An 18,814-nucleotide genomic window follows, 5' to 3' on the forward strand; every position below is an offset into this window, starting at 1 on the left:
CACACACAGGGACACACTCTCATACACACACACACACACACACACACAGGGACACACTCTCATACACACACACACACACACACACACAGAGGGACACACTCTCATACACACACACACACACACACACACAGGGACACACTCTCATACACACACACACACACACACACACACGGACACACTCTCATACACACACACACACACAGAGGGACACACTCTTATACACACACACACACACACACACAGAGGGACACACTCTCATACACACACACAGAGGGACACACTCTCATACACACACACACACAGAGGGACACACTCTCATACACACACACACACAGAGGGACACACTCTCATACACACACACACACACACACAGAGGGACACACTCTCATACACACACACACACACAGAGGGACACACTCTCATACACACACACACACACACACACAGGGACACACTCTCATACACACACACACAGGGACACACTCTCATACACACACACACACACACACAGGGACACACTCTCATACACACACACACACACACACACACACACAGGGACACACTCTCATACACACACACACACACACACACACAGGGACACACTCTCATAGACACACACACACACACAGGGACACACTCTCATACACACACACGCACACACACACAGGGACACACTCTCATACACACACACACACACAGGGACACACTCTCATACACACACACACACACACACACACAGGGACACACTCTCATACACACACACACACACACACACAGGGACACACTCTCATACACACACACACACACAGACAGGGACACACTCTCATACACACACAGACACACACACACAGAGGGACACACTCTCATACACACACACACACACACACACACACACAGAGGGACACACTCTCATACACACACACACACACAGGGACACACTCTCATACACACACACACACACAGAGGGACACACTCTCATACACACACACACACACAGGGACACACTCTCATACACACACACACACACAGAGGGACACACTCTCATACACACACACACACACACACACACAGGGACACACTCTCATACACACACACACACACAGAGGGACACACTCTCATACACACACACACACACACACAGGGACACACTCTCATACACACACACACACACACAGGGACACACTCTCATACACACACACACACACAGAGGGACACACTCTCATACACACACACACACACACACAGAGGGACACACTCTCATACACACACACACACACACACACAGGGACACACTCTCATACACACACACACACACACACACAGAGGGACACACTCTCATACACACACACACACACACACACAGGGACACACTCTCATACACACACACACACACAGAGGGACACACTCTCATACACACACACACACACACACAGGGACACACTCTCATACACACACACACACACACACAGAGGGACACACTCTCATACACACACCCACACACACACAGAGGGACACACTCTCATACACACACACACACACAGAGGGACACACTCTCATACACACACACACACACACACAGAGGGACACACTCTCATACACACACACACACACACACACACACAGGGACACACTGTCATACACACACACACACACACACACACAGAGGGACACACTCTCATACACACACACACACACACACAGAGGGACACATTCTCATACACACACACACACACACACAGGGACACACTCTCATACACACACACACACACAGAGGGACACACTCTCATACACACACACACACACACAGGGACACACTCTCATACACACACACACACACACACACAGGGACACACTCTCATACACACACACGCACACACAGAGGGACACACTCTCATACTCACACACACAGGGACACACTCTCATACACACACAGGGACACACTCTCATACACACACACACACAGAGGGACACACTCTCATACACACACACGCACACACAGAGGGACACACTCTCATACACACACACACAGGGACACACTCTCATACACACACACACACAGAGGGACACACTCTCATACACACACACACACACAGGGACACACTCTCATACACACACACACACAGAGGGACACACTCTCATACACACACACACACAGAGGGACACACTCTCATACACACACACACACACACACACACAGGGACACACTCTCATACACACACACACACACACACACACAGAGGGACACACTCTCATACACACACACACACACACACACACAGGGACACACTCTCATACACACACACACAGGGACACACTCTCATACACACACACACACACACACACAGGGACACACTCTCATACACACACACACACACACACACACACACAGGGACACACTCTCATACACACACACACAGGGACACACTCTCATACACACACACACACACACAGGGACACACTCTCATACACACACACACACACACACACACACAGGGACACACTCTCATACATACACACACACACACACAGAGGGACACACTCTCATACACACACACACACACAGGGACACACTCTCATACACACGCAGACACACACAGAGGGACACACTCTCATACACACACACACACAGGGACACACTCTCATACACACACACACACACACAGAGGGACACACTCTCATACACACGCACACACACACACAGGGACACACTCTCATACACACACACACACACACACACACAGGGACACACTCTCATACACACACACACAGGGACACACTCTCATACACACACACACACACACAGGGACACACTCTCATACACACACACACACACACACAGAGGGACACACTCTCATACACACACACACACAAACACAGGGACACACTCTCATACACACACACACACACACAGAGGGACACACTCTCATACACACACACACACACACACACACAGGGACACACTCTCATACACACACACACACACACACACAGGGACACACTCTCATACACACACACACACACACACACAGGGACACACTCTCATACACACACACACACACACACACAGGGACACACTCTCATACACACACACACACACACACGGGGGACACACTCTCATACACACACACACACACACACAGGGACACACTCTCATACACACACACACACACACACACACAGGGACACACTCTCATACACACACGCACACACACACAGGGACACACTCTCATACACACACACACACACACACACAAACAGGGACACACTCTCATGCACACACACACACACACACAGAGGGACACACTCTCATACACACACACACACACACACACAAACAGGGACACACTCTCATGCACACACACACACACACACACAGGGACACACTCTCATACACACACACACACAGGGACACACTCTCATACACACACACACACACACACAGAGGGACACACTCTCATACACACACACACACACACAGAGGGACACACTCTCATACACACACACACACACACAGGGACACACTCTCATACACACACACACACAGGGACACACTCTCATACACACACACACACACACACAGGGACACACTCTCATACACACACACACACACACACAGAGGGACACACTCTCATACACACACACACACACACACAGAGGGACACACTCTCATACACACACACACACACACACAGAGGGACACACTCTCATACACACACACACACAGGGACACACTCTCATACACACGCACACACACACACAGGGACACACTCTCATACATACACACACACACACACACACACAGAGGGACACACTCTCATACACACACACACACACACACAGACACACTCTCATACACACACACACACACACAGAGGGACACACTCTCATACACACACACACACACACACACAGGGACACACTCTCATACACATACACACACACACACAGAGGGACACACTCTCATACACACACACACACACACACACACAGGGACACACTCTCATACACACACACACACACACACAGGGACACACTCTCATACACACACACACACACACACACAGGGGGACACACTCTCATACACACACACACACAGAGGGACACACTCTCATACACAAACACACACACACACACAGGGACACACTCTCATACACACACACACACACACACACAGGGACACACTCTCATACACACACACACACACACACAGGGACACACTCTCATACACAAACACACACACACACACACACAGGGACACACTCTCATACACACACACACACACACACACAGGGACACACTCTCATACACACACACACACACACACACAGGGACACACTCTCATACACACACACACACACACACAGGGACACACTCTCATACACACACACACACACACACACACAGAGGGACACACTCTCATACACACACACACACACACACAGAGGGACACACTCTCATACACACACACACACACACACAGAGGGACACACTCTAATACACACACACACACACACACACACAGAGGGACACACTCTCATACACACACACACACACACACACACAGGGACACACTCTCATACACACACACACACACACACACAGAGGGACACACTCTCATACACACACACACACACACACACAGAGGGACACACTCTCATACACACACACACACACACACACACAGGGACAAACTCTCATACACACACACACACACACACAGAGGGACACACTCTCATACACACACACACACACACACACAGGGACACACTCTCATACACACACACACACACACACACACAGAGGGACGCACTCTCATACACACACACACACACACACAGAGGGACACACTCTCATACACACAAACACACACACACACAGGGACACACTCTCATACACACACACACACACACAGAGGGACACACTCTCATACACACACACACACACACACACAGGGACACACTCTCATACACACACACACACACACACAGAGGGACACACTCTCATACACACACACACACACACACACAGGGACACACTCTCATACACACACACACACACACAGGGACACACTCTCATACACACACACACACACACACACAGGGACACACTCTCATACACACACACACACACAGAGGGACACACTCTTATACACACACACACACACACACAGAGGGACACACTCTCATACACACACACAGAGGGACACACTCTCATACACACACACACAGAGGGACACACTCTCATACACACACACACACAGAGGGACACACTCTCATACACACACACACACACACACAGAGGGACACACTCTCATACACACACACACACACAGAGGGACACACTCTCATACACACACACACACACACACACACAGGGACACACTCTCATACACACACACACAGGGACACACTCTCATACACACACACACACACACACACAGGGACACACTCTCATACACACACACACACACACACACACAGGGACACACTCTCATACACACACACACACACACACACACACAGGGACACACTCTCATACACACACACACACACACAGGGACACACTCTCATACACACACACACACACACACACAGGGACACACTCTCATACACACACACACAGGGACACACTCTCATACACACACACACACACAGGGACACACTCTCATACACACACACACACACACACACACACAGGGACACACTCTCATACACACACACACACACACACAGGGACACACTCTCATACACACACACACACACACACACAGGGACACACTCTCATACACACACAGACACACACACACAGAGGGACACACTCTCATACACACACACACACACACACACACACACACAGAGGGACACACTCTCATACACACACACACACACAGGGACACACTCTCATACACACACACACACACAGAGGGACACACTCTCATACACACACACACACACACACAGGGACACACTCTCATACACACACCGACACACACACAGAGGGACACACTCTCATACACACACACACACACACACACAGGGACACACTCTCATACACACACACACACACACACACACAGAGGGACACACTCTCATACACACACACACACACACACACAGGGACACACTCTCATACACACACACACACACAGAGGGACACACTCTCATACACACACACACACACACACACAGGGACACACTCTCATACACACACACACACACACACAGAGGGACACACTCTCATACACACACCCACACACACACAGAGGGACACACTCTCATACACACACACACACACACAGAGGGACACACTCTCATACACACACACACACACACACAGAGGGACACACTCTCATACACACACACACACACACACAGGGACACACTCTCATACACACACACACACACACACACAGAGGGACACACTCTCATACACACACACACACACACACACAGAGGGACACATTCTCATACACACACACACACACACACACAGGGACACACTCTCATACACACACACACACACACACACAGAGGGACACACTCTCATACACACACACACACACACACACAGAGGGACACATTCTCATACACACACACACACACACACACAGGGACACACTCTCATACACACACACACACACACAGGGACACACTCTCATACACACACACACACACAGAGGGACACACTCTCATACACACACACGCACACACACAGGGACACACTCTCATACACACACACACACACAGGGACACACTCTCATACACACACACACACAGAGGGACACACTCTCATACACACACACACACACACACGGACACACTCTCATACACACACACACACAGAGGGACACACTCTCATACACACACACGCACACACAGAGGGACACACTCTCATACACACACACACAGGGACACACTCTCATACACACACACACACAGAGGGACACACTCTCATACACACACACACACAGAGGGACACACTCTCATACACACACACACACACACACACACAGGGACACACTCTCATACACACACACACACAGGGACACACTCTCATACACACACACACACACACACAGAGGGACACACTCTCATACACACACACACACACACACACAGGGACACACTCTCATACACACACACACAGGGACACATTCTCATACACACACACACACACACACACACACACAGGGACACACTCTCATACACACACACACAGTGACACACTCTCATACACACACACACACACACAGAGGGACACACTCTCATACACACGCACACACACACACAGGGACACACTCTCATACACACACACACACACACACACACAGAGGGACACACTCTCATACACACACACACACACACACACACAGAGGGACACATTCTCATACACACACACACACACACACACACACACAGGGACACACTCTCATACACACACACACACACACACACACACACACAGGGACACACTCTCATACACACACACACAGTGACACACTCTCATACACACACACACACACACACAGGGACACACTCTCATACACACGCACACACACACACAGGGACACACTCTCATACACACACACACAGGGACACACTCTCATACACACACACACACACACAGGGACACACTCTCATACACACACACACACACACACAGAGGGACACACTCTCATACACACACACACACAAACACAGGGACACACTCTCATACACACACACACACACACAGAGGGACACACTCTCATACACACACACACACACACACACAGGGACACACTCTCATACACACACACACACACACACACAGGGACACACTCTCATACACACACACACACACACACACACAGGGACACACTCTCATACACACACACACACACACACACACAGGGACACACTCTCATACACACACACACACACACACAGGGACACACTCTCATACACACACACACACACACACACAGGGACACACTCTCATACACACACGCACACACACACAGGGACACACTCTCATACACACACACACACACACACACACACACAGGGACACACTCTCATACACACACACACACACACACACAGAGGGACACACTCTCATACACACACACACACACACACACACAGGGACACACTCTCATACACACACACACACACACACAGAGGGACACACTCTCATACACACACACACACACACAGAGGGACACACTCTCATACACACACACACACACACAGAGGGACACACTCTCATACACACACACACACACACACACAGAGGGACACACTCTCATACACACGCACACACACACACACACAGAGGGACACACTCTCATACACACACACACACACAGGGACACACTCTCATACACACACACACACACACACACAGAGGGACACACTCTCATACACACACACACACACACACACAGAGGGACACACTCTCATACACACACACACACACACACACACAGGGACACACTCTCATACACACACACACACAGAGGGACACACTCTCATACACACACACACACACACACACAGGGACACACTCTCATACACACACACACACACACACACACACAGAGGGACACACTCTCATACACACACACACACACACACACAGGGACACACTCTCATACACACACACACACACACACACAGGGACACACTCTCATACACACACACACACACACACACAGGGACACACTCTCATACACACACACACACACACACACAGGGACACACTCTCATACACACACACACACACACACAGGGACACACTCTCATACACACACACACACACACACACACGGACACACTCTCATACACACACACACACACAGAGGGACACACTCTTATACACACACACACACACACAGAGGGACACACTCTCATACACACACACAGAGGGACACACTCTCATACACACACACACAGGGACACACTCTCATACACACACACACACACACACACAGGGACACACTCTCATACACACACACACACACACACACAGGGACACACTCTCATACACACACACACACACACACAGGGACACACTCTCATACACACACACACACACACACACACACGGACACACTCTCATACACACACACACACACAGAGGGACACACTCTCATACACACACACACACAGAGGGACACACTCTCATACACACACACACACACACACACACAGAGGGACACACTCTCATACACACACACACACACACACACACACAGAGGGACACACTCTCATACACACACACACACACACACACACACACAGGGACACACTCTCATACACACACACACAGGGACACACTCTCATACACACACACACACACACACACAGGGACACACTCTCATACACACACACACACACACACACACAGGGACACACTCTCATACACACACACACACACACACACAGGGACACACTCTCATACACACACACACACACACACACAGGGACACACTCTCATACACACACACACACACACACACACAGGGACACACTCTCATACACACACACACAGGGACACACTCTCATATACACACACACACACACACACACACACAGGGACACACTCTCATACACACACACACACACACACAGGGACACACTCTCATACACACACACACACACAGACACACACAGAGGGACACACTCTCATACACACACACACACACACACACACAGAGGGACACACTCTCATACACACACACACACACAGGGACACACTCTCATACACACACACACACAGAGGGACACACTCTCATACACACACACACACACACACACAGAGGGACACACTCTCATACACACACACACACACACACACAGGGACACACTCTCATACACACACACACAGGGACACATTCTCATACACACACACACACACACACACACACACAGGGACACACTCTCATACACACACACACAGTGACACACTCTCATACACACACACACACACACAGAGGGACACACTCTCATACACACACACACACACACACAGGGACACACTCTCATACACACACACACACACACAGAGGGACACACTCTCATACACACGCACACACACACACAGGGACACACTCTCATACACACACACACACACACACACAGGGACACACTCTCATACACACACACACAGGGACACACTCTCATACACACACACACACACACAGGGACACACTCTCATACACACACACACACACACACAGAGGGACACACTCTCATACACACACACACACAAACACAGGGACACACTCTCATACACACACACACACACACAGAGGGACACACTCTCATACACACACACACACACACACACAGGGACACACTCTCATACACACACACACACACACACACAGGGACACACTCTCATACACACACACACACACACACACACAGGGACACACTCTCATACACACACACACACACACACACACAGGGACACACTCTCATACACACACACACACACACACACAGGGACACACTCTCATACACACACACACACACACACACAGGGACACACTCTCATACACACACGCACACACACACAGGGACACACTCTCATACACACACACACACACACACACACACACAGGGACACACTCTCATACACACACACACACACACACACACAGAGGGACACACTCTCATACACACACACACACACACACACACAGGGACACACTCTCATACACACACACACACACACACAGAGGGACACACTCTCATACACACACACACACACACAGAGGGACACACTCTCATACACACACACACACACACAGAGGGACACACTCTCATACACACACACACACACACAGAGGGACACACTCTCATACACACGCACACACACACACACACAGAGGGACACACTCTCATACACACACACACACACACACACAGGGACACACTCTCATACACACACACACACACACACACAGAGGGACACACTCTCATACACACACACACACACACACACAGAGGGACACACTCTCATACACACACACACACACACACACACAGGGACACACTCTCATACACACACACACACAGAGGGACACACTCTCATACACACACACACACACACACACAGGGACACACTCTCATACACACACACACACACACACACACACACAGAGGGACACACTCTCATACACACACACACACACACACAGGGACACACTCTCATACACACACACACACACACACAGGGACACACTCTCATACACACACACACACACACACACAGGGACACACTCTCATACACACACACACACACACACAGGGACACACTCTCATACACACACACACACACACACACACGGACACACTCTCATACACACACACACACACAGAGGGACACACTCTTATACACACACACACACACACAGAGGGACACACTCTCATACACACACACAGAGGGACACACTCTCATACACACACACACACAGAGGGACACACTCTCATACACACACACACACAGAGGGACACACTCTCATACACACACACACACACACACACAGAGGGACACACTCTCATACACACACACACACACACACACAGAGGGACACACTCTCATACACACACACACACACACACACACACAGGGACACACTCTCATACACACACACACAGGGACACACTCTCATACACACACACACACACACACACAGGGACACACTCTCATACACACACACACACACACACACACAGGGACACACTCTCATACACACACACACACACACACACAGGGACACACTCTCATACACACACACACACACACACACAGGGACACACTCTCATACACACACACACACACACACACACACACACAGGGACACACTCTCATACACACACACACAGGGACACACTCTCATATACACACACACACACACACACACACACACAGGGACACACTCTCATACACACACACACACACACACAGGGACACACTCTCATACACACACACACACACAGACACACACAGAGGGACACACTCTCATACACACACACACACACACACACACAGAGGGACACACTCTCATACACACACACACACACAGGGACACACTCTCATACACACACACACACAGAGGGACACACTCTCATACACACACACACACACACACAGGGACACACTCTCATACACACACACACACAGAGGGACACACTCTCATACACACACACCGACACACACACAGAGGGACACACTCTCATACACACACACACACACACACACAGGGACACACTCTCATACACACACACACACACACACAGAGGGACACACTCTCACACACACACACACACAGGGACACACTCTCATACACACACACACACACAGAGGGACACACTCTCATACACACACACACACACAGGGACACACTCTCATACACACACACACACACACACACACAGAGGGACACACTCTCATACACACACCCACACACACACAGAGGGACACACTCTCATACACACACACACACACACACACAGGGACACACTCTCATACACACACACACACACACACAGAGGGACACACTCTCATACACACACACACACACAGAGGGACACACTCTCATACACACACCCACACACACACAGAGGGACACACTCTCATACACACACACACACACAGAGGGACACACTCTCATACACACACACACACACACACACAGAGGGACACACTCTCATACACACACACACACACAGGGACACACTCTCATACACACACACACACAGGGACACACTCTCATACACACACACACACACAGGGACACACTCTCATACACACACACACACACACAGAGGGACACACTCTCATACACACACACACACAGAGGGACACACTCTCATACACACACACACACACACAGAGGGACACACTCTCATACACACACACACACACACACAGGGACACACTCTCATACACACACACACACAGAGGGACACACTCTCATACACACACACACACACACAGAGGGACACACTCTCATACACACACACACACACACACAGGGACACACTCTCATACACACACACACACACACACACAGGGACACACTCTCATACACACACACACACACAGAGGGACACACTCTCATACACACACACACAGGGACACACTCTCATACACACACACACACAGGGACACACTCTCATACACACACACACAGGGACACACTCTCATACACACACACACACAGGGACACACTCTCATACACACACACACAGGGACACACTCTCATACACACACACACACACACACAGAGGGACACACTCTCATACACACACACACACAGAGGGACACACTCTCATACACACACACACACAGAGGGACACACTCTCATACACACACACACACACACACAGAGGGACACACTCTCATACACACACACACACACACACAGGGACACACTCTCATACACACACACACACAGAGGGACACACTCTCATACACACACACACACAGGGACACACTCTCATACACACGCACACACACACACAGGGACACACTCTCATACACACACACACACACACAGGGACACACTCTCATACACACACACACAGGGACACACTCTCATACACACACACACAGGGACACACTCTCATACACACACACACAGGGACACACTCTCATACACACACACACAGGGACACACTCTCATACACACACACACAGGGACACACTCTCATACACACACACACACACACACAGGGACACACTCTCATACACACACACACACACAGGGACACACTCTCATACACACACACACACACACACAGGGACACACTCTCATACACACACACACACACAGGGACACACTCTCATACACACACACACAGGGACACACTCTCATACACACACACACAGGGACACACTCTCATACACACACACACACACACACACACAGGGACACACTCTCATACACACACACACACAGAGGGACACACTCTCATACACACACACACACAGGGACACACTCTCATACACACACACACACACACACACACAGGGACACACTCTCATACACACACACACACAGAGGGACACACTCTCATACACACACACACACAGGGACACACTCTCATACACACACACACACAGGGACACACTCTCATACACACGCACACACACACACAGGGACACACTCTCATACACACACACACACACACAGGGACACACTCTCATACACACACACACAGGGACACACTCTCATACACACACACACACACACACAGGGACACACTCTCATACACACACACAGAGGGACACACTCTCATACACACACACACACACAGAGGGACACACTCTCATACACACACACACACACACACACAGGGACACACTCTCATACACACACACACACACACACACAGGGACACACTCTCATACACACACACACAGGGACACACTCTCATACACACACACACACACACACAGGGACACACTCTCATACACACACACACACACAGGGACACACTCTCATACACACACGCACACACACACAGAGGGACACACTCTCATACACACACACACACACACACAGGGACACACTCTCATACACACACACACACACAGGGACACACTCTCATACACACACACACACACACACACACAGGGACACACTCTCATACACACACACACACACACAGAGGGACACACTCTCATACACACACACACACACACACAGAGGGACACACTCTCATACACACACACACACACACACACAGGGACACACTCTCATACACACACACACACACACACACAGAGGGACACACTCTCATACACACACACAGGGACACACTCTCATACACACACACACACACACACACAGAGGGACACACTCTCATACACACACACACAGAGGGACACACTCTCATACACACACACAGGGACACACTCTCATACACACACACACACACACAGAGGGACACACTCTCATACACACACACACACACACACAGAGGGACACACTCTCATACACACACACACACACACAGGGACACACTCTCATACACACACACACACACACACAGAGGGACACACTCTCATACACACACACAGGGACACACTCTCATACACACACACACACACACACAGAGGGACACACTCTCATACACACACACACACACACACACAGGGACACACTCTCATACACACACACACACACACACACAGAGGGACACACTCTCATACACACACACAGGGACACACTCTCATACACACACACACACACACACACAGAGGGACACACTCTCATACACACACACACACACACACACAGAGGGACACACTCTCATACACACACACACACACAGAGGGACACACTCTCATACACACACACACACACACACACACACACACACAGAGGGACACACTCTCATACACACACAGAGGGACACACTCTCATACACACACACACACACACACACAGAGGGACACACTCTCATACACACGCACACACACACACACACACACAGAGGGACACACTCTCATACACACACAGAGGGACACACTCTCATACACACACACACACACACACACAGAGGGACACACTCTCATACACACACACACACACACAGAGGGACACACTCTCATACACACACACACACACACACACACTGAGGGACACACTCTCATACACACACACACACAGAGGGACACACTCTCATACACACACACACACACACACACACAGAGGGACACACTCTCATACACACACACACACACACAGAGGGACACACTCTCATACACACACACACACACACACACACAGAGGGACACACTCTCATACACACACACACACACACACAGAGGGACACACTCTCATACACACACACACACACACACACAGAGGGACACACTCTCATACACACACACACAGAGGGACACACTCTCATACACACACACACACACAGAGGGACACACTCTCATACACACACACACACACACACACACAGAGGGACACACTCTCATACACACGCACACACACAGAGGGACACACTCTCATACACACACACAGAGGGACACACTCTCATACACACACACACACACACACACAGAGGGACACACTCTCATACACACACACACACACACACACAGAGGGACACACTCTCATACACACACACACACACAGAGGGACACACTCTCATACACACACACACACACACACACACACAGAGGGACACACTCTCATACACACACACACACACAGAGGGACACACTCTCATACACACACACAGAGGGACACACTCTCATACACACACACACACACACACACACAGAGGGACACACTCTCATACACACACACACACACACACACACAGAGGGACACACTCTCATACACACACACACACACACACACACAGGGACACACTCTCATACACACACACACACACACACAGGGACACACTCTCATACACACACACACACACACACACACACAGAGGGACACACTCTCATACACACGTTCCCCTCCAAGTCACACACCATCCCGACTTGGAAATATATCGGCCGTTCCTTCATCGTCGCTGGGTCAAAATCCTGGAACTCCCTTCCTAACAGCACTGTGGGAGAACCGTCACCACACGGACTGCAGCGGTTCAAGAAGGCGGCTCACCACCACCTTCTCGAGGGCAATTAGGGATGGGCAATAAATGCCGGCCTCGCCAGCGACGCCCACATCCCGTGAACGAATTAAAAAAAACACACACACACACACAGCGACAGATAGACAGACAAACACACACACAGAAACAGACATACACACACACACATGCAAATACAGACATACACACACAAAGACACATATGTACAGACAGGGACACACACATGCAAATAGAGACCTACGCACACACATATACAGACGCACGCACACACACTTGCAAATAGAGACATGCACGCGCATATGTACAGACATGTAAAGGGAATTAGGGGTTACGGGGAGCGGGCAGGAAATTGGACATGAATTTAGATTTGAGGTTAGGATCAGATCAGCCATGATCTTATTAAATGGCGGAGCAGGCTCGAGGGGCCGATTGGCCTCCTCCTGCTCCTATTTCTTATGTTCTTATGTACACAGATACAATGACAGGTACACACAGACACTCTGAACAACCCTGCTTTTATATAGTACTTTTAAAGAAAGAAAGACTTCCTTATATAACACTTTATCATATCCTCAGGAGGTACCAAAGTGAATTACTTTTGAAGTGTAGCCACTATTGTAATGTAGGGAAACGCAGCAGTCAATGTGCGCACAGCAAGATCCCGCAAATTAGGATAAGTGACCAGACAATCTGATTTTTTGGTTGCATTGGTTAAGGGATAAATATTGGCCCAGGACACCGGGACGATCTCCCCCTGCTTTTCTTCAAAGTAGAGGCCGTGGGATCTTTTACGTCCACCCGAGAGGGGCAGACGGGCCCTCGGTTTAACATCTCATCGGAAAGTGTCAGCCTGGATTATCTGCTCAGGTTACATAGAATTACAATGAATCGACAGCTCAGAAACAGGCCATTTGACCCAACTGCCGGTGTTTATGCTCCACACGAGCCTCCTCCCACTCGAATTGCCTCATCCCACCCTGCCCCCCACATCCCTCTGTTTCTTTCTCCCTCATGTAAGCATCAAGCCTCCCTTTAAATGCATCTATGCTATCTCCTTCATCCACTCCATGTGGCAGTGAGTTCCACACTCTCAGCATAAAGAAATTCCTCCTAATTTCTTTATCTGATCAGTTAGTGACCATCTTATTTTTATACCCCCCTGTTCTGGACTTACCAACAAGTGTGCGCCATCCACAGGATGCACTGCAGCAACTCGCCAAGGCTTCTTCGACAGCACCTCCCAAACCCGCGACCTCTACCACCTAGAAGGACAAGGGCAGCAGGCACATGGGAACAACACCACCTGCACGTTCCCCTCCAAGTCACACACCATCCCGACTTGGAAATATATCGGCCGTTCCTTCATCGTCGCTGGGTCAAAATCCTGGAACTCCCTTCCTAACAGCACTGTGGGAGAACCGTCACCACACGGACTGCAACGGTTCAAGAAGGCGGCTCACCACCACCTTCTCAAGGGCAATTAGGGATGGGCAATAAATGCCGGCCTCGCCAGCGACGCCCGCATCCCATGAACGAATAAGAAAGAAAGGTTCTCCACAATCGAACCCCTTCATAATTTTTTAAAGGCCTCTATCTGGTCCCCTCTTCGTCTCATTTTCAGAGAAAAGAGCCCCAGCCTGTTCAAACTTTCCTGATGGTTTTATCCCCTCAATTCTGGTAACGTCCTCGTAAATCTTTTCTGCACTTTCTCCAGTGGTTCGATATCGCCTTTTGTCGTGCGGAGACCAGAACGGCGCAGGGTGCTCCGAGTGTGGCCTAAAACACGGTCCTGTTGAGCGGCACCAACTGAGCCAAGCTGACATTTAACGTAGAAAAAAATGCCTCACAGCACTTCACGAACAAAAAAACGGACTCCGAGCACAAGTGCGGGTTGGATACGGCTGTGTTACTGGACCCGTAATCCAGAGGCCGGGACGATTAATCCAGAGAACGCAAGTTCAAATCCCACCCTGGCAAGTTTGAAAATTTGAATTCAGTTTTTAAAAATCTGCAAATAAAAAAGCTGGCCTCGGTAAAAGTGTTGGATTGTGGGGAAAACCCTTTTGGTTCACTGACGTCCCTTTAAGGGAGGGAACCCTGCCCTGGTTCTGGGCCTATATGTGACTCCAGCCCCCACACCAGCGTGGGTGACTCTTAACTGCCCTCTGAAGCGAAACCACTCGGCCGTATCG

General features: G+C 49.9%; 1 protein-coding gene across 1 annotated transcript in view; it reads left to right on the forward strand.

Annotated features, from left to right (window-relative positions):
• Positions 1-18,584, forward strand: part of naa38 (N-alpha-acetyltransferase 38, NatC auxiliary subunit) — a 78,440-nt gene extending 59,856 nt beyond the window's left edge. The window contains exon 3 of the mRNA XM_067972037.1: positions 18,337-18,584. Coding sequence (XP_067828138.1) covers positions 18,337-18,449 — 113 coding nt within the window. The 3' untranslated portion in view covers positions 18,450-18,584. The remainder of the gene's footprint in view (positions 1-18,336) is intronic.
• The last annotated feature ends 230 nt before the right edge of the window (positions 18,585-18,814 follow it).

The sequence above is a fragment of the Heptranchias perlo genome, chromosome 35, assembly GCF_035084215.1.
Source record: "Heptranchias perlo isolate sHepPer1 chromosome 35, sHepPer1.hap1, whole genome shotgun sequence".
NCBI lineage: Eukaryota > Metazoa > Chordata > Chondrichthyes > Hexanchiformes > Hexanchidae > Heptranchias > Heptranchias perlo.